The sequence below is a fragment of the Odontesthes bonariensis genome, chromosome 10 (assembly GCF_027942865.1).
Source record: "Odontesthes bonariensis isolate fOdoBon6 chromosome 10, fOdoBon6.hap1, whole genome shotgun sequence".
Taxonomy (NCBI): domain Eukaryota; kingdom Metazoa; phylum Chordata; class Actinopteri; order Atheriniformes; family Atherinopsidae; genus Odontesthes; species Odontesthes bonariensis.
In genome coordinates, this window is record NC_134515.1 from 18,497,613 (window position 1) to 18,518,741 (window position 21,129).

Genomic DNA, 21,129 nt, shown 5'->3' on the forward strand with positions numbered 1-21,129 from the left:
TTTGAAATCGGCTAATTAATTTTAGGTCAATGAGTTCTTAAGTCTTGTTACCGCCAATGGGGAGATAAATATTTAGATTTTATCAGGTCATCTAGTCACCTTTAAAATATGACTTTAGAATGAGAAAGGAGAAATATCAAATTTCATGATTAAACTCACAACAAAAACACATAGCCTAAAGAAGACGGCATAGGTTTGTGTGTTTAACTAAAATTAATACGTTGTTTTATTTATTTAACATAAAAATGAAATATTGTAGAAAACTACAGGAAAAGGAACAGGAAATGGTTTCAGCAAAGGTCACCGAGAACTCGCGGTGGCAGCCGGGACGTCGGCGGACTGTATGCCTGTGCTGTTTAAAGGTGCATGTCCCCAGTGTCCGCTCCGGTCGCCCGGTTAGGAATGCGCCACAAGCAGCCAGTGTGTGGTGTAATATTTGATGAAACGCCAGCAGGGAGTGTGGTCTAAGAAGAGTCATGGTTTGGCATCGCTTATACCATTAGTATAATAGCGTGTGAGCTTGATTCATTGAGCTAGCTGTCGTTAGCCCGCTTCGTTGATTCATCTTACGCTAGGTCGCTAGCCGGCTAGCTAGCGTGTGAGCTAGTTGTAGTGTGCTACTCGCCAATCCAGACGACCAGGAGACAAGCCGACTGACTGCTGAACACAGCCGGTGTTTCGGGGAGAGGCGGTGGTGGCAGGCGGGGGCTGGGAGAACGCGACGGGGTGGAAGTGAGTCAGGAGCGGCTGATGAGTTCAGATCAGAGCGGAGAGCCGCCGCTGCTGCAGGAGGAGGCTGATCCCGGACCGAAGACCGGTGGGAAGGACGAGGCTCCGCTGGGGAGCGAGGGAGGGTCAGGCGGCATGGTGAGTGAGGCCTTCTTTAGCTAGTTAGCTAGCTTGCTAAACGACATATGCTCACGGGAGACCTGTTCGCGCAGTACGCCGCCCTCTGCGGGATGACCAATATTTATGAGCCAAGCGCTTAAATCAACCAAAAACAATGCTAATGTTATACTAGTTAATGTCAGTTTGACTTTGACGTGCTAGCTTTTTGCGTAACGTTAAGCCCCGTGTGTGACAACGCTTAGTTTCAAGGTGGTGTTGTGACAACAGTCTTGGCAGACACTGCACATAGTGCATCGCTTGAGCGGCCGCTTGAATACGGCACAGGCAGGTAATTGTACACAGTGGATATTAGCCGCGGCTCCACTGCTGCCGGCTAGCTGTAGCATAGCCACTTTAACAAGCACGCTCATTAAGTAGTTTGCTGAGTAATCATTAGCTTGTAACTAAGTTTGACGCAGCCGTGGAATGACGGTGCCGCTATACGGAGCAGAGGAGCTCTCATTCGGCTGTTTGCAACTTGTATGCCATCGATGCTTCGATTATTGACTGAACGATAGACGTTCATACACTGTAACGTTATGTGTTAGCTAATCGCTCAGATAGCGGACCTAGCTAGCGCGGTGACATGCGTTGCATATACTTGGCCTGTGCTGAGCAGCGCAGCGCAGTCAGCTGACACTGCTCGGCCCGCTACGGCCTGTTACACTGAAGCATGCATTGTCACCATGTGTCAAGTTGCACTGCTCACAAATGCCCGTGCCTGTTTAGACTGTGCAGAAGCCGATCGGCTCGTTGCATCCATTCTGAACGGCGGGGCACAGAGAGGGGTGTCGTGATGCATGTGGTAACTGGAAGCTGCTGCTGTCAGACCGAGAGTTTCTACATAGGGGGGCTGGATCTCTGAGCAGGGGGCAACGTTAAAATAGGAAGTTGGACGAGTCGACAGTTAATAGAAAGCTGTCATCCTAAACCCAGAGGGTTCAAGTATACTATTCACAAACAGTGTCTACACCAGGGCTGCACTTTCTTGGAAACAGTAATTTGACATTGTTGAATGTAGTTTTTCTGCGGTGGTACAGAATGAAACGGTTCAAACTAATTAAGGATTCCCTGGCAACGATTACAAGACGCTGACGTTATCACCATCCTTTCTGTTGCAGAAATGGTTTCCTACAGCTAATGTTGCATTTTGTTTTAAGATCAAATCTAACCCCTTTTGTTTTCTTCTGGTTCTTTGCTCATCTTGTTGAGGCTTATTGGGCATATTCTGTAGTTATCCACAAGCAACAAAAAAACAAACAAAAAAACCCAAATTGTTTGGTAAATAAAACATTTACATAAAACCCTTTAAATCCAAGAACCCTGATAAATCTGATTCAATTATGCAGTTGGACACTCTTCTCTTACAGATTATCCATAGGAAGTGATAAATGTGAGTTTATTTGCCTTACTTTTCACTTCGCACACCGTGACTGCGGCATATTAACACATCTTGATGTAGATGCTCGAAACACATATTTTGCTGGCCTAAACTGTACAACTGTAATACAGTATGTGACCTATTCTTGGCCACGGATCTTTGCAGGGTCAGGATTTTTCCTGCCGGACCACAGCCGGCTTGATATGGGAGACTCGGATCTAATGATTGAATGGGATGCATATAAAATGCAATCATGTTGGTGAATTGTTAACATTTTGCTGTTATGTCGTTTTATCAACTTTTATTAACACATTATTGACAGCTGTTATTTTGATTATGCGAAATGTTTCTGATAACGCTCCTGCTGCAGGTTATCAGGGTAATGGCATCTTCTTTTTTTTGACAGAGGTGCAGCACTTTCGGTGTGGTCTCTAGAGGACAAGAACATCCGCAGTCTTTTTTCACACAAAGGCTCCTCAGTATTTGGTTAAAGTGGTAGTGGAAGCAGCATTTGTCGTAGTGGTTAGGTCTAACCTAAATATTCTGTGTCCTAAATGGCAAGTCTATAGCTCATGTAACTTATTTTTTATTGTGTTTTTTTTATTTCCCTTGTTTCCTTTTCTCCCTCATGTTACTTATGTCAAATTAGCCCTAGTTCTTTGAATTCCCCACAAAGAATGAATACTTTACACAGTATTTTTTGTTTTTTAAAGCCTTGGTTGTGAATGCAACACATTCGAATCGCTTCAGAAAAATTGTGTTGGCCTGCTGCCGTCCAGCTGACCGCCTCACTCGCAAGATATTGTCCACTTTGTTTTCTCATCTCTGTGCATGTTTGGAATACTTGATTGGGCTGCAGTGCCAGCCTTTTTATGCTTTTTGATGTAGTTGTGAGTTAGAACTCGTCTGATCGTACAGTTTCTGTTTTGAAGGTCACCTCAAAGGGTGCCGGTTTGAACCCAAATGCCAAGGTGTGGCAGGAGATGCCCGTGGCCCCCAGCGAGGCTGTTACCAGCAGCCCTCAATGGCCTCCCCCGGACATCAGTGAGGGTGAGATGCACTTTTGTCAACTGAAGGAAATAGCCATCAGATGACACAAACTGATTGTTCCTTTTTTTAAAATTTTTTTTTTAAAGTTTGAATAAAGTTTATTTGGGGAAACTTGACAGTGTGGAATGTATGCCCCACCCATCACACAGTAATGAAGATGTGTTTGGGGGATTTAAACCGTCTGCTGTTGTTTCAGAATCAAACTTTTCACCTTGTCCACAGGTTATTCTGAGCCTTCGTCTGCTGGGTGCAAGCAGTACACTGAGGGATTCACAGCCCAGGATGACAGCAGCTCCACAGCAACAGCTGAGATAGCAGTAAATGGAATGGAACCTCAAGAGTTGGGCTTTTCCCCCGCCGAGCCCACAACGGGGACCTCAGGTCAGTCACGTCACATGTAGTCGTCTCCACACATCAACTGTGGCTGCTGCTGTGGAGCTTAATCTGTTTTCAGTACAGCTGAAAGCGATAAGGTTTGGGTGGGATGTGAACGTCGCATGCAGTGAGATAAAGTTTGTGCTCTGTAGTGTAAACAGCCTCCACCGCATTGATACAACAGTGCCCCTTGAGTTTTTTCCATTATAGTATGTGAACAGGCACCATCTGTAGATCCTGCTGGGTTTGTGCCTTAAAGTCGAGCTTAATGCTGTGAAACCTCAAAGGTAAATTAGACTTGCAGCCAGATGAAAATTGTTCATACAGACTGCTGGTCCACACCTAACCATTACAGCAGTTTGTTTGATTTGCCACATTTACATGATCATTGTGTTTGACCTGAGGAAGCCTGACTCTCTGCCCCCTTTTGTTAGATAAATTTTGAGGTTTTTCAACATGTCGTCCCTGCTATTTAAATACAGGGAGAGGAGTGGAAGCAAATGTGAATAACACAGTCCTGAAAACACCACTGCTCTAATTTTCCTCATAGAAAATAATCCAATCATTTTTCTGTGGATCGCTTTCTGAGGCGAAATGCAACTGCTGTTTTCTGAAACCCATCATTTCAAATGGCATATGCCCCATGCTGAGAGTCTGCAGATACGCCAAACAAAGCGCTAAGTGAGCGAGTTTGTGTGGAGGCAGCGGTCAAAGTTCAGCTTAGTTGAAGTTTGACCGCTGGATAAAGCGACCAAAACCCATTCTGCCAGTAAAATGAGTCCTCCAGCCAGGCATGGAAGGCAAAATGCTCTGAGCTGATATCGTATGTCTGAATTCCCCTCAACTAGGACACTAGTTTCCACTTGTTGAAAGAGATTCTCATCAAAGAGGGCATTTCAGATGTGCTGTAACCATCAGTCAGCTTGTTCTTGTGTGGGAGCGCCATCTTGTAAGGAACTCACTTCTGTCCACTGTTTAGCTTTTATTTTGTTTGGCTAAATTGTTGTTCTTGGGTTTTTTTTTTTCCCCGAGTAAAATGCGAAAGGTAAATATTTTGTCACCATACAAATTTAATCATTTTTAAAACTTTGAATGGAACAATAAGGGGCCAATAAATTCAAACCGCTGTGCTGCCACTGGAAAAGGGAAGAGAGTTGATATCTGAATGTGTGAGGGTGAAACCACGTTCAGGTTAGGCTGCTGAGCTGCGATCTGAGACCAGGAGTAACAGGATGGGAACAGTGTACCTGGCCTCAATACAAACCCCGACATCACATGCTCGCGGTCCTCGGCGTATCGTATCCGGGCTTCAGCAAGAAAGTTTGGATGCTGCATGTCTGATTGCTGATCCCCCTGCGACTGCCCTGTTAATACCACTGCGGTTTAGATTTGCGGTTGTTGTGACGGCTCTGTTTTGACGTCAATTTCATATACAACTGTATTTGACTCGGTCCTCTGTGGCGCCCCCAAACAGTACACCGACTCCAGTAGCATTCTGTCCTCATTACCAGTAGACTGGAAGGGTTGCTACAGAGAAGATGCTTTCTCTTTTTATCAACAAGCTATGCCTCGTCAGATTTATCATACGATTCAGTTTTCAGAGTAAAAGTTTTGTATTCATTGCTCCTGAGCCAATAGCTTGTTTAGTCACAAATCAATGAGTGCAGTCCTTTTGGGAGCACTAAGGATCATGATGGTGTGTCTTTTGGAAAAGGATGACTGTGGCAGCAAGTGGATTATTAGTTTGATGTTTAGAAAAGGGTGTCGACGTGGCAGACATGTAAATTATCACTTTCAACTTGACAAATGACAACAGGATATAGAGTTGGTCCTTAAGATTAAGTTAAAATGATGACGTTTGTAACCAGGCAACTCATTGTGTGATCACGAGTTCAGTTACATTATCTGCAAGGAGTGTGATTCAAATTGTGACGCTTCTGGAGAAGTCATAAAATTTCAGCTAGATTACTCACCCATCACAGGACTGAATGTTGGCAAACCTTAATCGAGGAAAGGAATCATTTGTTATTACTATAATGGCATGTTGTCCCGTTTCTGACCACTTAATTTTTTTTGTCCTCGGTAGATTCCAAAACTGAAGAACAGCCGATCTCCTCTGAGAATCTACGAGAGTCTCTGAAGAAAGAGCTGGAGTTTTATTTCTCTAGGTAAGGAGCAAACGTGCAGAGCACAGTAAAGCTGTTTTCACACATGAAATGGGAACCCTGAAATGTTTTGTCTGAGACGTCTCAGACAGGCGACGCAAAAGAGTCCGCAGCATTTGCTTCTGACTTCTTACTGAGATTTTTAATGTGCGCTTGAGTGAAATCTCTGTAAGTTTAGCCTGTGAGACAACATGGCAAGTCTTCTTGAATATTTACTGCAAGTGTGCGTGCAGATGGGAGTTGCTGCTTCATTCCCCTTTCTGGTGACCCGTGTGTTGCTTTCCACTCATTCCTCGCTATTGTGGATGCATGCGATATCGATGTCAACACAACAAGGAGCCTCATCTCCTGGTCTCAACATCTCAAAGTGAAGAAAACGTCAATGTTGACAGCGCTATTATTACACCACGTCCCGAGTGCTGTAGGCTGACTTTTCCCTGCACCGACCCTGACATTTCCATCCCTTGGCGCGCATTTCTAGCAGAAAGTCTCCAGCTGTGAAGCACATATGTGGAGAGCAGCTGCGGGGGTTGTCTGGATCAAATTTTCTCCACATTTCCCCCCCCGAAAACATCTCCAACGATCATGTGTGAAAACGGCTTTAGTTTTATTATTATTATTATTATTATTATTATTATTATTATTGCTTTGACTCAGTATTTCACAAATTCCAAACGCTAATCTGCCGGTTCTGTTATTTTTTTTGATCCAGAGAAAATCTTTCCAAGGATTTGTACCTTATGTCCCAGATGGACAGCGATCAGTTTGTCCCTATTTGGACTATAGCCAGTATGGAGGGCATCAAGGTTCTCACCACTGACATGGATCTCATCCTGGATGTGTTGAGATGTAAGTGAAAGGTTAAGGCGGGTGGCCGGTATAGATATCTGTTCAAAGATGTGTGTCAAACTGACATTTTTGAATTCCTCCCTTAGCCTCTCCGATGGTACAAGTGGATGAGAAGGGGGAGAAAGTGCGTCCCAATCACAAGCGATGCATTATCATCTTAAGAGAAGTCCCTGAAACTACACCTGTTGAGGTAAACCGAAGTCATGCATGCACTCAGCAATACATAACACTCCTAGTCGATGTTTCGCTGAAATGAGATGATTCTGTGTCTCAAATTAACAGGAAGTGGAGTCGCTGTTCAAAAACGACAACTGTCCAAAGGTGATAAGTGTTGAGTTTGCGCACAACAACAACTGGTACATCACATTCCAGTCGGACACGGATGCCCAACAGGTACAGCTGGATGCACCGATTCTTCATGGCCGCAGCACTGTGTTGTAATTCAGCACCTCGAATGACCCTGTGACTCTTAATATCTTCCAGGCATACAAGTACTTGAGAGAGGAAGTTAAAACATTTCAGGGAAAACCCATCATGGTGAGTCAAAGAAAAGCTTGTCAGTTTGGAAAGACCACCTTTGTTAAGCTTTCAATCGTTTCATGCGTTTTCCTCCCTGTTCTTTTTAAAAAAATAAAAATAAATAAATAATAATAAAATCATTTTTTATTGACAGGCCAGGATAAAGGCAATCAACACGTTTTTTGCAAAGAACGGCTACCGCAGCATGGACAGCAGCCTGTACGCTCAGCAGTCACAGAACCAGTCCCAGTACAGCTCTCCACTCTACATGCAGCATGTCTATCCCCAGCAGCAGTACCCAGTCTATGGCATCGTACCACCCACCTGGGCACCTTCGCCAACACCCTATTTTGAAACTCCTCTGGTAAGAATGACTGTACTGACGAGACGGGCACGCCCAGGGCTGTTGTGCTTATGAAATTTTAAAACAAATGATTATCAACATCTTAATCGTCTCTTTCGACTTATTTTCTTTGCCACTGTTTCCTTCAGACCAGTTAATTCCCTCCCTTATGACTCTGCCTTTTAATTTGGCTTAAAAATGAAATGTTCCAAACTGGGATGCTGTGCCGTTAGTGTCCCTAAATACTGATAAGAATGCATCGAGTCCCATTTTAGAGGCCGAGTTTGTGCAAAAAATGGGGGCAAAACTGTGGAAAATGGCATTTATTAGTTTCATCCAGCTATTTTTGTGCAGCTGAATTAAAACCACGAAGATGAGCCCAAAAAAAATCGTGTTTTAGCTTGAACTGGATTTATTACACTAGCTCGCAATATATCAGTCTTATATTTAATACGCAGAGCTTCTTCTTCTTCTCATGTAGTCATGAGTTGTAGGAATGTGAGCGTGATAGCTGTGTCAGAGGATCGAGCTGCAGGTTTTCATGGTCGCTTTTTGAATTTCAGTCCAGCAAGAAAATGCCTCCATCTTTAAAATGAACAAGTTTGACTTTTGATCAGTTTTCTGTACCTCATCCAGATTCACAGGTTACTTGTATTGTTAGTAATAAAGTCATTGACTTCAAGACAGAAGTGAGAAAAAGAAAAAGCTCCTAAAAGCAAAGTAGTTCAAAACCATATCCTCCATCCAACTTTCATATTATTGCCAGCATGACTGTGCAACAACTGGTACTAAATTGCATTAAGAATCCAACCAAAACACGTCTTTCAGACATTTCAAAGGAAAAACGTTCACTTGATCAGAATTCAGTGCAACTAGAAAGCAGGAAGTTGACCTTGACAGCCACCTGTTTTGGGCCAGCTGTAATGGAAACCCTGAGCAGTCACTGCCACCTTATTTGCTGTGATCTCTGAGTTTATTCAAATGAATCCTCATCACTGTGCACACACAGTTTTTTATTTTTTATTTTTTTTTTTAACACAAGTTATGTAGAATGCTCTGCACTTCACTGAAGCAGCTGTCCACTGGGTGCATACGCGTAGGGCGGATGACATTGAGCATTTATACTCGAGGTCCTTGAAACTGCTACAGAGTAAATAACTGCATGGATTGTGACATGAAACTGGATTAGTAAAAGCTGCCTTTCTATTTGAGCAGGCTCCGTTTCCCAACAGCGGCTTTGTGAATGGATTTGGCTCTGCTGCGCACTACAAAACGGGCACCACTGCTCTTAATATCACCCGCCCATTCAACAGAAACCGGTAAGCGCTTCTTTTTCCTGTCGGCCTTTTAAGCTCCAACTACAATCTGAGCCTGCAATTTGCATAAACATTCTCCAGTTGGGATGTATAATTTACTACTCGTGTCCTTGTTTGCATGTTAAGTAAAACTGTGAACATCAGGTCATCTACAATGCCCAGTTGTCTTAGGATAATGTAACCCCCCCCCGCTCCTCTCCAGAGAACTGTTCTTCACTCTCTGTCTTCTTACTGTCCCCACAGTGTCCCCCTCTATTCAAGAAAGAATGTAATAAATGCCTTCAGGTACCACTATTACACTGTACAATAAGCTTCATTGTAATACTCATCTCTTACCATAGTGCAGCAGTCAAATGACTAAATCCATCGCTGGGGCTCACGGCCTCATATACAGTTGGATCTCTTTTTCTTTTTTTTTTGCCATATTAACCCTCCTCATTAGTGTGACAATGCAGTGATTTACAAAAAAAAATTCTGGATTTGTCACATCATTTGATCTATTTCAGCTGAGCTTTTGCTTTTCACCAGCAAAAGTCTCTTTTAGCCCCAGAAACATCCTCTTTGCATACATATACATGCATCATAGCAACTGTAAACCCCCCCATTGTTACTAACCACCCATTTTATTTTATTTGAGTTTCTTGTATGCTTCTCCCATCATTGACTGTATGACCATGTGCCATGAGGGGTTATGTGCGATTACACAGAAAGACTGATTGTAATGAGTTGAGTGTAGGTCACCTTTGCTTAAACTGACATGACGACTCGTATGTTAGTTACAAAGAAATGAATCAGACCTGATGATGAGATCATGATGCGCATAGAGGGACAATTGGGGATGGAGTAACTGGCTTTGGTTCTCTCTTTTTCTTCCTATTTTTTGTTTTCTCTCTGTCTTTTCTTTCCAAAGTGGGTTACTTCGCTCCCATCCCGATGAGCGTTCAGATTATGAGATCTGAGGGTCGAAGACTATTGCGAAGATCAACGTATCTTGAATAATTTTTGGCAAATAAAACCAGGTTATATTTGTAGTGCCTGGCCATGTCTTTCTTGTCAGCTCTGCTCCATTGTTTCCATTGCTTCAACCAATCATGAGCACAAACTGTGGTCTAAGAATGACCTGCATGCCAGTACATTCAGTCTGAGGACACAGCACGCTGTCCCAGCAAACTGTCAACTGTTGGTGCCACCAGTGTTTCCTTTTGAAATCATATGCTTGTAGCTGTTTAATAGCGGAGGTAACTCCAGTTAGCTCTGCTATTAAACTGGATTTGTTTAGTTTTATAAGTAATGGAAACAGAAGCTCATTAGGGATTTAACATGTCGTCTCCTTAAAAGTAGATTTTTAAACCTGTAAACGCTGCTGGAAGTTTTCTAAGATGATAATGGCTGTCATCGTTTTTTTTAATATATTTTTTTATATCATTTAAGACATTTAAGAAATTACTTGGAACACTCTGTCATCACGTTGGGCCTTTTCTTTTTGACAGTAAGACTTTTAACACTGGGGCTGCACGGTGGTGTGGTGGTTAGCACCGTCGCCTCACAGCAAGAAGGTTCCAGGTTCAACACCCAGCTGGGGCCTTTCTGTGTGGAGTTTGCATGTTCTCCCCGTGTATGCGTGGGTTCTCTCTGGGTACTCCGGCTTCCTCCCACTGTCCAAAAAATCATGCATGTTAGGTTGATTGGCATCTCTAAATTGTCCTTAGGAGTGAGTGTGAGCGTGTGTGGTTGTTTGTCTCGTTTGTCTCTGTGTGGCCCTGCGATGGACTGGCGGCCTGTCCAGGGTGTACCCCGCCTCTCGCCCATTGACTGCTGGGATAGGCTCCAGCCCGCCCGCGACCCGATCGACGGATTCAGCGGTATAGATAATGGATGGATGGACTTTTAACACTAAATGGTGTTGAATCCATTCCTGTTGGACGATCAAAGGCTCTTATGCGCCAACGATGCAGCAGTGGTGGCAAATGCCCCCCCCCTGTTGGCTCCTCCTTACAATCTCTAGTGTTGAAATTAACACCCAAATGTGCTGTGAAGACAAAATCCAGAAATATGAAATAATATCTGCATAAAGTCAGAATAGTGCTAGCTCAGTTAGGCACGTTTTACTGTGTTCAGACTGCTCAGGAACCTGTGTTTCAGTCTTGACTAACACATGAATTAACACAGTAATTTCCACATCAACATATTGAGGTCATTCATTACACTGAGCCAATCAGAGTGATGTTTGTCTCTGTGACTGTGCCAATGCTGAATCAGCTGAAAAGAAACGTTGGCGTGGTCCAACAGAGTCGACGGTGCGTTGCTCACCAAACAGAGACAGACGCTCACTGCCCCCCTTGATGCCTCCTGGTGTATAAGAGCAGCCCTAACATGACTTTGACCGACAACAAAATACAACTCGCAGTGCGTAATGCAAGATGGATTTAGTTGTGTTTCCATTTAGTACAGAAATAACACGTTTAAAAAGCTTTGGTATTTGCTCATAAATAGACTGGAATGTCAAATCCTCCAGTATGAATGTAACGCCCTGTGGCTTAGCCTTGAGTTCAATGGGAAGCACTGGTTGTCAGTTTGTCTTCGGAGCATTGCATTTGCAAAATGACGTTAATGCTCCTCCCTTGCTGCAACAGAAACCACGTGAAGCCCCAGGTGAGGACAAGTGATGTGTCCCCGTCATCGGTGACACCTGTCCCACTGGAGAGTCTGACTGGGCTGCGCAGCCCGCAGCCTCCTGCCCCCGTTGCTGCAGCCGCCACCACTAACCCCCTCCAGGCAACCACTGACCTGAGCTCTGCGTTCACACATCTCTCCTCCTCTTCCTCATCCTTGGATCCCAGTGATGACGGTGGCATGGCTGGGCGTGGAAGGTGAACGCGGATGGTCTAATTTGTGCCTCTGTGATGGTTTCTGTTTGCGGGCTGTGATTCGGATCAGTCCACACTTACAGGTCACAGTCTACCTGTAAGAGAAAGCTGGTTTAACTGTAATGTAAATAAGAAAGCTGCTTTCTGTTGTTGTGGAGGCGAGTCGTAGCTTTCTCTCTGCTCTGCTCTCTCAATTTTTTTGTATATCTAAGTTTATTGTGGTGTTTTTGTGAAATAAGCCTTTAAATGATAAGTAGAGGTCATTACACGGAGACCACGCATCCTTGTTTGAAAATGATCCATAATCCAACTTAAACACACTTTGTCGGGTCTAGGTGATTTTTAAATGTCACCTTGCACTGACTAGCGTGAGCCAACAAAGTCCAAATCAATTGGCCTTTTCAAATAAAGTTGCAATCCAGAGAGTAACAGCAACACAGCGTGTAAATGTGCGTCACTGACGCACATGTTTTTGTGCATTCCAGGCGGAACACGACCTACAGAGGAACACGGAGGAGGCGAGAAGACGAGCGGAATGCGGTAAATGGCAGCGTCTTGTGCGTTGTTTTTAGAGCGTGAACTTTTAACTGTGATCTCGCCTCACTCCTTTCCAATGACCCTTTCTCAGAGGCCCGCACCTTTAGCCGAGGTGAAGGTTTCTCCACCCAAGTTTGATTTGGCTGCCACCAATTTCCCACCTCTGCCTGGCTGTGTTGTCAATACACAAGGAGAGCCAGTGCTGGAAAACAGAATGTCGGATGTTGTACGTGGTTTGTACCGAGACAAGGTAAGAAACAGTGTTTTGAGTACTACTACGACAGGATTGTTGAGATTTGTACTTTGGAGGTATAATCTGTGTGACTGCTTGCATTTGATAGACGGAACAAACCAATAAGGAAGCCACCGTGAGTCCAGCTTCAGGCCAAGCACCAGCCGCAGAGGAAGTTGTGGCTGTGCCGGCTCCTCCTGCCCAGGCAGCCACAAAATCCACCACTCAGCCACTCGGACCTCAGGGCCCCAGGTATGATGCAGTAATTCCAAGTATGAATTGAGGATATTTAGTGTTTTGATTGAAACACTTGTTTTAATCTTTAAATTTGAACTTGGATGTCTGAAATCTCTGTTATGACAGTATGACTCGTCAGGAGAAAAGGGTTGATCGGGCCGAGCCAGCTGCTCCAAGAGCAACTCCACGCACACCAGTTCAAACTACGGTCAACTCCTCCTCCTCCTCCTCCACCTCCTCCTCTTCTTCACAGCCTGCGCCGAGCTCCAGGCCTCAGCCCCCTGCTGCCTCCACACCGGCACCACCCAGCACGCCGACCCCTGCTACAGCCACTATCACGACCCCTGCACAGGTAGATATCTGCTACTTTGGCTGCCGGCAGTAGTTGTCTTCCTGATGATGAGATCTTTTGCGCATGGAGGGAAGTGAGGTAGTGAAGTAACGGGCTTTGGCTCTGTCTCCCTCATGTCTATCTCTCTCTCTTTTGTTGTCTCTTACTTTTTTCTTCTCTCTGCTCTGTCCCACCACAAGTCCAGAACTTTCACTCCTACCCCAGTGACTGTCAAGATTATGAGATCTGAGGGTTTGACCAGAAGATATGATGAAAATAAGTGTATTGATGTTGCCAGTTTATAAAATTTTTAATATTTTTTTCTTCTTCTTTTCTTTTCTTTTCTTTTCAACCCCCTACGCATTGCCTCAGGAGCCTCGCAAACTCAGTTATGCCGAAGTGTGCCAACGGCCACCCAAGGACCCTCCCGCTGCAGCCCCTGCAGCCCTTACTCCAGCTTCCTCTGGCACGGCGTCAGGCCAGCCGCTACGTGAGTTGCGCGTGAACAAGGCTGAGGAGCTGGGCTCCAGCAGTAGCCCCGGAGACAAGCAAGAGAAAGGCCACGACAGGGAGGGGGGGTGGGAATGCAAGGAGAGCCGACCACCACGTGAACGTGACTCTCAAGGCTATTACCGCAGCAACGGCCCCAGAGGCACTGGGGGCCTCAAGTTCCGGGACCAGCGGCGCCCGCCCCCAGCCCGACGCAGCTCTCCGCAGGGAGGCTACAGGCACACTGGCAAAGAGCAGAACATCCCACCTGTATCGCCAAAGTAAAAAAAACTTGATATGAATAGAAAAGAGGGAAAGAAAAAAAAATTTGTATGAATATATACATGGATATATATAATTATATAAAAACGAATAACATAAAAGCAACAACATTATGGTAGCCACCTTCCCACCTGGAACTTGTCCAAAGAAAAGCTTTTAAAGGACTTTGACATCCAGGACTTGAGGGCAAAATGACACTTGAAGAACTTTTAATGAGCAATTTTGAAAAGGAAACAAAAATCTTGTTTGGCCTCCAGCGTTATGCTTAAAAGAATTTAAGTGCGATTTATCCGGAAGCCGTTGGTTCATGCTCCGCTAGGGAGAGGTGGGATGCTGGGCTGTACAAATGGCCCTCTACCCTTTTTTTTTTTTTTTTTTATTATTTTAAATTTTAAAGAATAGATGTTGGTCTGCAAGAACAATATGCACTAAGACGAAAAGAACATGCATATATGTCATGTACATATACAAAGATATCACTAACAAGCAACGAGACATCAGTTGTTTTTTTTTTTTTTTTTTTTTTCCTTGTGTACTTAGGTTTGCAAGTATGACTGAAGGGTTGACTGATGTCTGTGTATGCATTGACAAAATGACTGAGGTGCTGCAGTGTGCTGTTGCACTGACGTAATGAAATGGATGACTCTTTGATTTTTACAGCAGAGATTCTGAATCATTGTCCCAAAATTGGACAGTGTGATCTTCTAATGTATATTAATGAAATGCGTTCGAAATGGGGTTTTGATCCTGATTCACGATTGGCTTAAAACGCCGTCGGACATCAGAAACGGTTGATGTGCGCCACCGTCATCTGTGGTTTTGTTCGAAGCCGAAATGCTCTTTGGGGGCACTCACTGGCCTATTAGCCACGGTGAACCTGCTAGCCTGGTCCAAAGTTTTTTCATGTTGAGTTTTTATCTCCGTTTATCTGAACTGTTTTAGGTTTGCCCACTGGAATGGATTCAGGAAAATTGTTCATGTTGATAATCAGTCAGGTTCTCCGTTTACACGTCTTTTTGGGTAGCAGGTTGACGTTTCCATGAGAAAAATGTATAGGTTGATGCTGAGATTTGACTGTTCAGTGTGCCTGGTGGTTCAGGTGAGGTTCGGCTTTTCTATATCATCACAGGATATCCAGGTTAAGCTTATATCTGTGAAACGTTCATAACAGTGGCATAATGTCAGAAAATAGTTTGAGGAGTGCTGTTAGTTAAGGATGATAGCTATATAAGATCTGGCAGCCAAGTCGTGGGTATAAAGAAAATGGGACATTTCATTTTCTCGTGCTATGTGCCAGCAGCCTACGGTCATAGAATGCTAGAATAAGATTTTTATTGAGGTCTGCTAAATAATTTAGTCTTTGGGAAACTTTTTGACTCAGTGAAACTGGATTTTGAGAAGCTGTAGAGGTGTAGATGCCTATGCTATATTGTAATAACCCTTCACTAGAAATGTGTGTGGGAGAATGTAATTGTTCTAGTATCGAATTTACAAGAGAGGCTTTCGACCGCAGGTTATCCACCAGATTTTTTCTTTTTTTCCTGCTTTAGGGTGAGTTTGCTTGCTTGTTTTTTTTTTTTTCTTTTTTTTTTTTTTTTCCTTCTTTGTCTTCTTTTTCCTATTTTATAAAACGTTTGAAAAACAAACAGGTTGACTAGAATTTGAAGTTTGACTCACTGGTATGTATTGCTTTTTTGAATTTATTTATTTTAATTCTAATGCGCAACGCTTTTCTCCCAATCTTGGTAGGCTGGTCTCCCCAAAGTTGTGTGAAATTGCATTGGCACAATAAAATCACGCATATGACATTTATAATACTGATCAAGATGTCGGCTGAGAGAGGGAAAAAAAAACTTGATGCATTGAGTTTGGGTTTAATAATGCAGTAAACATCCAATCACGGGCTGTTTTTTTTTTTTTTTTGTTTAGTTTTGTTTTTATTTCTTCAGTAATGAGTATGAGCAGCTAGTGATTTAGAATAATTAAATAAATGCACTAACTTGTTTTTTTTTTGTTTGTTTTTTTTTTTTAAAAAAAAGAAAGAATCATATTCATGAGTAATGTGAAATCATTTTAGAAGCATATGGTTGATGTTGAAAGGCTTGCAAATACCTACAGGAATCTCTTTGCCCCTGCAATATGTTTGGGTTTTTTCTGTTAATTCGGGGTTGGGGTGGCAACAGGAAATGTAGTAATGGATCAACCAAGTGTTTGAGACACAATCTTAGAACTGTATGAAATGTCACCAAAAATAAATTATTTTGATTTGGCTTCCCAGTGTTGCATTTCTTACGTCTATTCTCAGTTTTGCATATATATATATATATACACACATATACACTAAAAGTGGACAGGATTCAATGCTTTTCACATTGTCTGCTGCTGATAAAATGACCTATTTTAAAAAGGGATCTTGAAGGTATAATGTCTGCATTTTCTCACTAGGAGAATGAATCTGATCAAAGAGTTTTATCTTGTGTGCACATGACTTAAGAGGAGGATTTTAAGAAATGACAATGGTAGGAGATAGAAGGAAGACATTTTGTTTCAATTCAGTTCAGTTTATTTATATAGCGCCAAATTGCAGCACATGTCATCTCAGGGCACTTAAATAATATAGTCCAGTTCAAGCCAATTGGAGTTCAATTCATTGTAATCATAATTATATGTATGTGTATATATACTTATACATATTTATTCAAGTGACGCATGATCTCTGACTACGATGTTACACGTTTTACGTAATAAACGTGACAACACAAGTATCGCAGTTTATCTTACTTTTGGGAAGAAATTCAAAATTGCCATATTTAGAAAACAGTCGGTTATAATTGTCTCTTCGTGGATTCATTTCTTAGTGGATCATTTGTTTGGTCTCTTGGCCGTAGAATGAGTTTACAAGGTTGGTGAAATAACAGGTGAGAATCTACTGTACCCCTGCAGAACGAGGGACGTCCATTCCTACTCTGGTGCCTCTCACAGTTGACTCCTTAACATGGACATGAACCGAGAGTATTTGTGGCGCGCCGGCCGGTGAATGCCTGTCGGTGTCGCTGACATTTATGACTATATTGGGAATGTCGGCACGCCAGACAAGGACGTAACCTACAACAAGACCCGGTACATGCCGAAGCTCACAGGAAATACAGGGGAAAACGAGCTCAAAACCGAAAAAGTGACGGCTCGACACAGAAGGCGTGGTCGCGTGACGTTCGGTGTTTATGTCGACTCAACAGCAGCTGTCCATAAGATAACCTGCAAGACCTCCAAACCGTGGACTGTAAACGGTACGCTATCACAACCATCGATGTTTTAACGAAAGCTAGTGCTAATAGCATTTAGAAGCATGTTTTCAAGTGTTTGGAAGTTGTGTCATTCGATTTTTGTGCCTACAGTTGTCGGTTGTTGTTAGCGACTCGATGCTAACTTTAGCTTGCAACTAGCTAACTGAGTGCTAGAAAATGTAGCTGGGAATCTTTATTTTTCTCATGAAACCGGGCCTTCCGTGCCAGCTGCGACCAGTACGTCGCTTTTAAGACTCCTGCATTAACGTTTTGTACTGTCACTTCAGTGTAGGCCGTGTGTCTTTGTTGAAGCCTGTCTTTTTCTTGTTGTTCTTGACGAGGGGAGTTAGCTTCTTAGTGTTAGTCGTCTGTTTAGGTTGTTACGTTTACAGTATTCGGCGTACATTTTTCAGACAGCTGTTTTTGTACAATAGCAGCAGGAAATTGATTCTAAAATAAGGTTAACAGTTATTTTCTGCAAGAATTATATGAAATTTGAAAGTTGAGATCAACAGACGAGTTACTCTCTAAAAGTCAGTCTATGGTCATTTCTGTGGTGGCACTAAGGTGCATTAAATAGCTACATTGAATAATAATCTAAAAACGTTTCAGAGTATGTTTTAAGAAAAAAAGAATAGAATGAATAAAAAAAGAACAACTTAGCAATATCTCAGAAAATAGAAAGGAGAACAACATGTCAGTCACAGCTGTTTTAATCTATCTAGTAGTTGTGTGTAATGTATTTTAGGAAATCTTTTCTGTTTTGATGTTGCTTTTCCAGTTTTATTGATGAGTTTTGTGAAAACTGATGCGTTTTGCACCTTGATGCCACAGTACATTTTCCTTTTTACGATTTTAGACATGAAAGAACCCCAAAAGACCCCAGTCTCAATCTGATTTACAAGCTTACAGTAAAAGGGTCTATCACAAGACCCCCAATAGTCAAGATAAGTCACTGCAAAAAACCTGATCAATAAACCTAACTGGCAGTGTAACAGTTCATTAAGTTGATTTATGGCGTGTATTTTGTCAGAATAAAACAAGATGCTGGCAAATGGTGGAGGACAGAATACACAATTGTATTAAAGTGGCAAACGCCAAAAAAAAAGAAGTAAAACATAAAAGGCCCTCTAAATTTAGTAATTTTTTTCCAATGTTCTGTGATCTCAATGTGTCTTGTAACTCCAGCTTTTTTAAAAATGTGTTTCAGTGTCTTGAGTCACCCTTGCCTGGGTGCCATGGTCCTCCGTTACACATGAGCTCTACTATGTGGTACATCATGCAGAGCATTCAGAGCAAATATTCCTTGTCCGAGCGGCTCATCCGCACCATCGCAGCCATTCGCTCATTCCCACACGACAATGTAGAGGATCTTATTCGTAAGGTACGGCAGCTTGTCATCCTGTAATGCTTAAAAGAAATAATGTTCTCAAGTATCATCAGCAGTAATGATGTTTGTATGTTTTTATGTCTAAGGGAGCTGATGTTAACCGGATGCATGGCACACTCAAACCGCTGCACTGTGCCTGTATGGTGGCTGATGCTGACTGTGTGGAGCTACTGTTGGAGAAGGGTGCAGAGGTATGTTATGCATGAGCCAATTTCCACCTTTTTTGTTCTTTTTTTGGAACCAGGAAATGCACTTTGATTTTTTTTCGTGTTGGAACTAGATCTATTCTATTTCATATCATCAAGCTTTTGATTCATTTCGAACCTTTCGGTGGTGTATGAAATGGAAGCAAACATGTTGGTGTTGGTAAATCCATTGTTGAATTGATCCCATTGGCCGCCTGAAAGTTGATGAAAGTACTTTCATCTGAGTATGATTGGCAGGAAGAAAATAGAATGTGACTTTTTGTAGTTAGTCGGTGAAAACCTTTAAACGAAATCAGTTTTTTTTTGATGACACGGTTCCTCCAAGTTTTATTTTCAGCGTTCATTTTGAAAATGAATTTTGATAACAAAGTGTTCTAAAATAAGCATGTCTGAATGTAATAAGTATTCCAACACGTATCACCATTTTAATTAGTGATGCTGCTCTAAGATGAACAAAAATATAATTAAAAGTAGACTGCCAGTTGTTGACTCCTTCAGTGCAGGACCACTCAGAATATTTCATTTGCTCATTAGGTGAACGCTTTGGATGGCTATAACCGTACAGCGCTGCACTATGCTGCAGAGAAGGACGAGGGATGCGTGGAGCTGCTCTTGGAGTATGGTGCCCAACCGAACGCCCTGGACGGAAACATGGACACTCCACTTCACTGGGCCGCCTTCAAAGATAACCCAGAGTGTGTGAGGGCCCTGCTAGAGAGCGGGGCCTGTCCCAATGCTCGGGACTACAACAATGACACACCTTTGAGTTGGGCTGCAATGAAAGGCAACCTGGAAAGTGTCAAAGTTCTATTAGACTTCGGAGCCCAGGTACATGTGACCAACCTGAAGGGCCAGACCCCTATCTCCCGACTGGTAGCCCTGTTGGCCCGGGGCCTGGGCACCGAACAGGAGGAAGAGTGCTTGGATCTGCTGTATCGAGCAGCAGGGCGGTTTGATATCCGACGGGCTGACGGCACCCTTCCCAAAGAGCTAAGTAAAGATCCCCAGCTGCTGGCAAAGCTCACCGACATGGTGGCTCAGGCTCCAACGCTTCGCTCTCTGGCACGCTGTGCTGTGCGGCAGAGTCTCGGAGCGCAGTTCCTCCCCTCCGCCGTGAAAGAGCTTCCTCTACCAGAGACCATCAAAGACTACCTGCTGTTGAGAGAATGATGTTGAAGCTGTCTGGGTGTTCTCAGACCTCACTGGCTGATGATCAGACAGACTGGATTTATTGGAAAGGAAGTGAAATCACAGGGTATGGTGTCACTTTGGCCCTCGTTTACCAAACCCTCTTGAAAATTGATACAAATGTATGCACCAAGAGAGATCAACAAAAATTTCCTCTTCTTTTTTATCATCCAGTAGTTACACAGTGAATGAGCAGGAATTTTAACTGTCGGTGGACACGTTTGAGCAGTCTAATGTCAAGGATCAGGCCTGCACCTGTACATAAAGTGTTATCTCAGTTATCTACTTTTAATGCAGCAGAAAGAGCAACTGTAACGTGGTTGTTTGACTTCATCATGGAATGGACTGAGAAGAAACACCTTGTGTCCAGCTGCTATAAATACGCTTCATCGAAAGCCAGCAACTATGAAAATTTTAGTTAGTTTAATTGGCATAATTCTGTTTGGTGAAGTTAAAAAAGTAATTTAAAAAAAAAAAGAAAAAAGAAAATACTATTTTCGCCCTAGATACTAATTATACTAATAATACTAATTATTCGCCCTAGAGAATGAGGAAAAACCCAAATACTGAGCTTAGGGTGCAAACACGTTGCTATATTTCAGTTAAAATGATTGTTTATGAATGAATGAGGGTGGTGCCCAAACGCTGCAGACCGTCTAGTAATTCCGTCGAATGAAACAGTTGCTCAAGTAGCGCGAAAGAAATGTTTTAAAGTCGTCTGTGTCATCGTTAAAGTATCCACCTGCTTGTCGGTGATGTCTTGCCACTGGAAAGTAGGACTTTTAAAGAACACACACTTTTGAGGAGTAAAGAAAAGACAGTGCCAGATGGGAACACTTATTTATGTTGAAGCAGCGGAAGGTTGCCGAATATTATTATTGTTCATCAAATGTTCACTGTGACATCAACATATCTTCTCTCATATGTGATTCACTTAATTATCTGGGCTTACTTCAACAAGTGTGCAGTTCTAGTTGCCAAGTTGGTATAAAGGTGTTTATGTTTCCTGTTTTTTCTTTTCCTTTTTTTTTAAACTATGGATGTTTCTTGTCTTAACTTGCAAAAGTTTATGTTTTCAAGGGTGCTCACTGGTCCAGAATGAAAATCACTTTATTTTAAAATTTCGCATTTAAGTGTTGCAACCATAAAATGCCATGGTAACCAGGTTTTTTGTTCATCAAGCATCCGCTCAGTTAGGCT

The 21,129-nt window shown here is 42.8% G+C and overlaps 2 protein-coding genes across 6 annotated transcripts; both read left to right on the forward strand.

Annotated features, from left to right (window-relative positions):
• Nucleotides 1-324: 324 nt before the first annotated feature.
• Nucleotides 325-16,131, forward strand: larp4aa (La ribonucleoprotein 4Aa). Of its 5 annotated transcripts, none has more exons than XM_075476649.1 (17): nucleotides 325-867; nucleotides 3,202-3,319; nucleotides 3,542-3,700; nucleotides 5,781-5,862; nucleotides 6,572-6,708; nucleotides 6,795-6,898; nucleotides 6,991-7,101; nucleotides 7,192-7,245; nucleotides 7,382-7,591; nucleotides 8,786-8,889; nucleotides 9,130-9,171; nucleotides 11,520-11,756; nucleotides 12,239-12,293; nucleotides 12,382-12,540; nucleotides 12,632-12,774; nucleotides 12,886-13,111; nucleotides 13,463-16,131. In XM_075476649.1, exons 1-17 carry the CDS (start codon nucleotides 751-753, stop codon nucleotides 13,862-13,864), a joined length of 2,460 nt encoding a protein of 819 aa, XP_075332764.1. In that variant the 5' UTR covers nucleotides 325-750; the 3' UTR covers nucleotides 13,865-16,131. The 5 variants fall into 5 exon arrangements, with proteins under 5 accessions (XP_075332764.1, XP_075332765.1, XP_075332768.1 ...); XM_075476650.1 differs by having other exon boundaries at nucleotides 13,466-16,131; XM_075476653.1 differs by having other exon boundaries at nucleotides 13,291-13,482.
• A 717-nt stretch (nucleotides 16,132-16,848) lies between these two features.
• On the forward strand, nucleotides 16,849-20,940 carry asb8 (ankyrin repeat and SOCS box containing 8). The gene is made up of 4 exons (XM_075476657.1): nucleotides 16,849-17,148; nucleotides 18,356-18,529; nucleotides 18,622-18,726; nucleotides 19,276-20,940. The coding sequence occupies exons 2-4, from the start codon at nucleotides 18,401-18,403 to the stop codon at nucleotides 19,909-19,911; spliced, it is 870 nt and encodes a 289-aa protein (XP_075332772.1). The 5' UTR covers nucleotides 16,849-17,148; nucleotides 18,356-18,400; the 3' UTR covers nucleotides 19,912-20,940.
• Nucleotides 20,941-21,129: the final 189 nt, after the last annotated feature.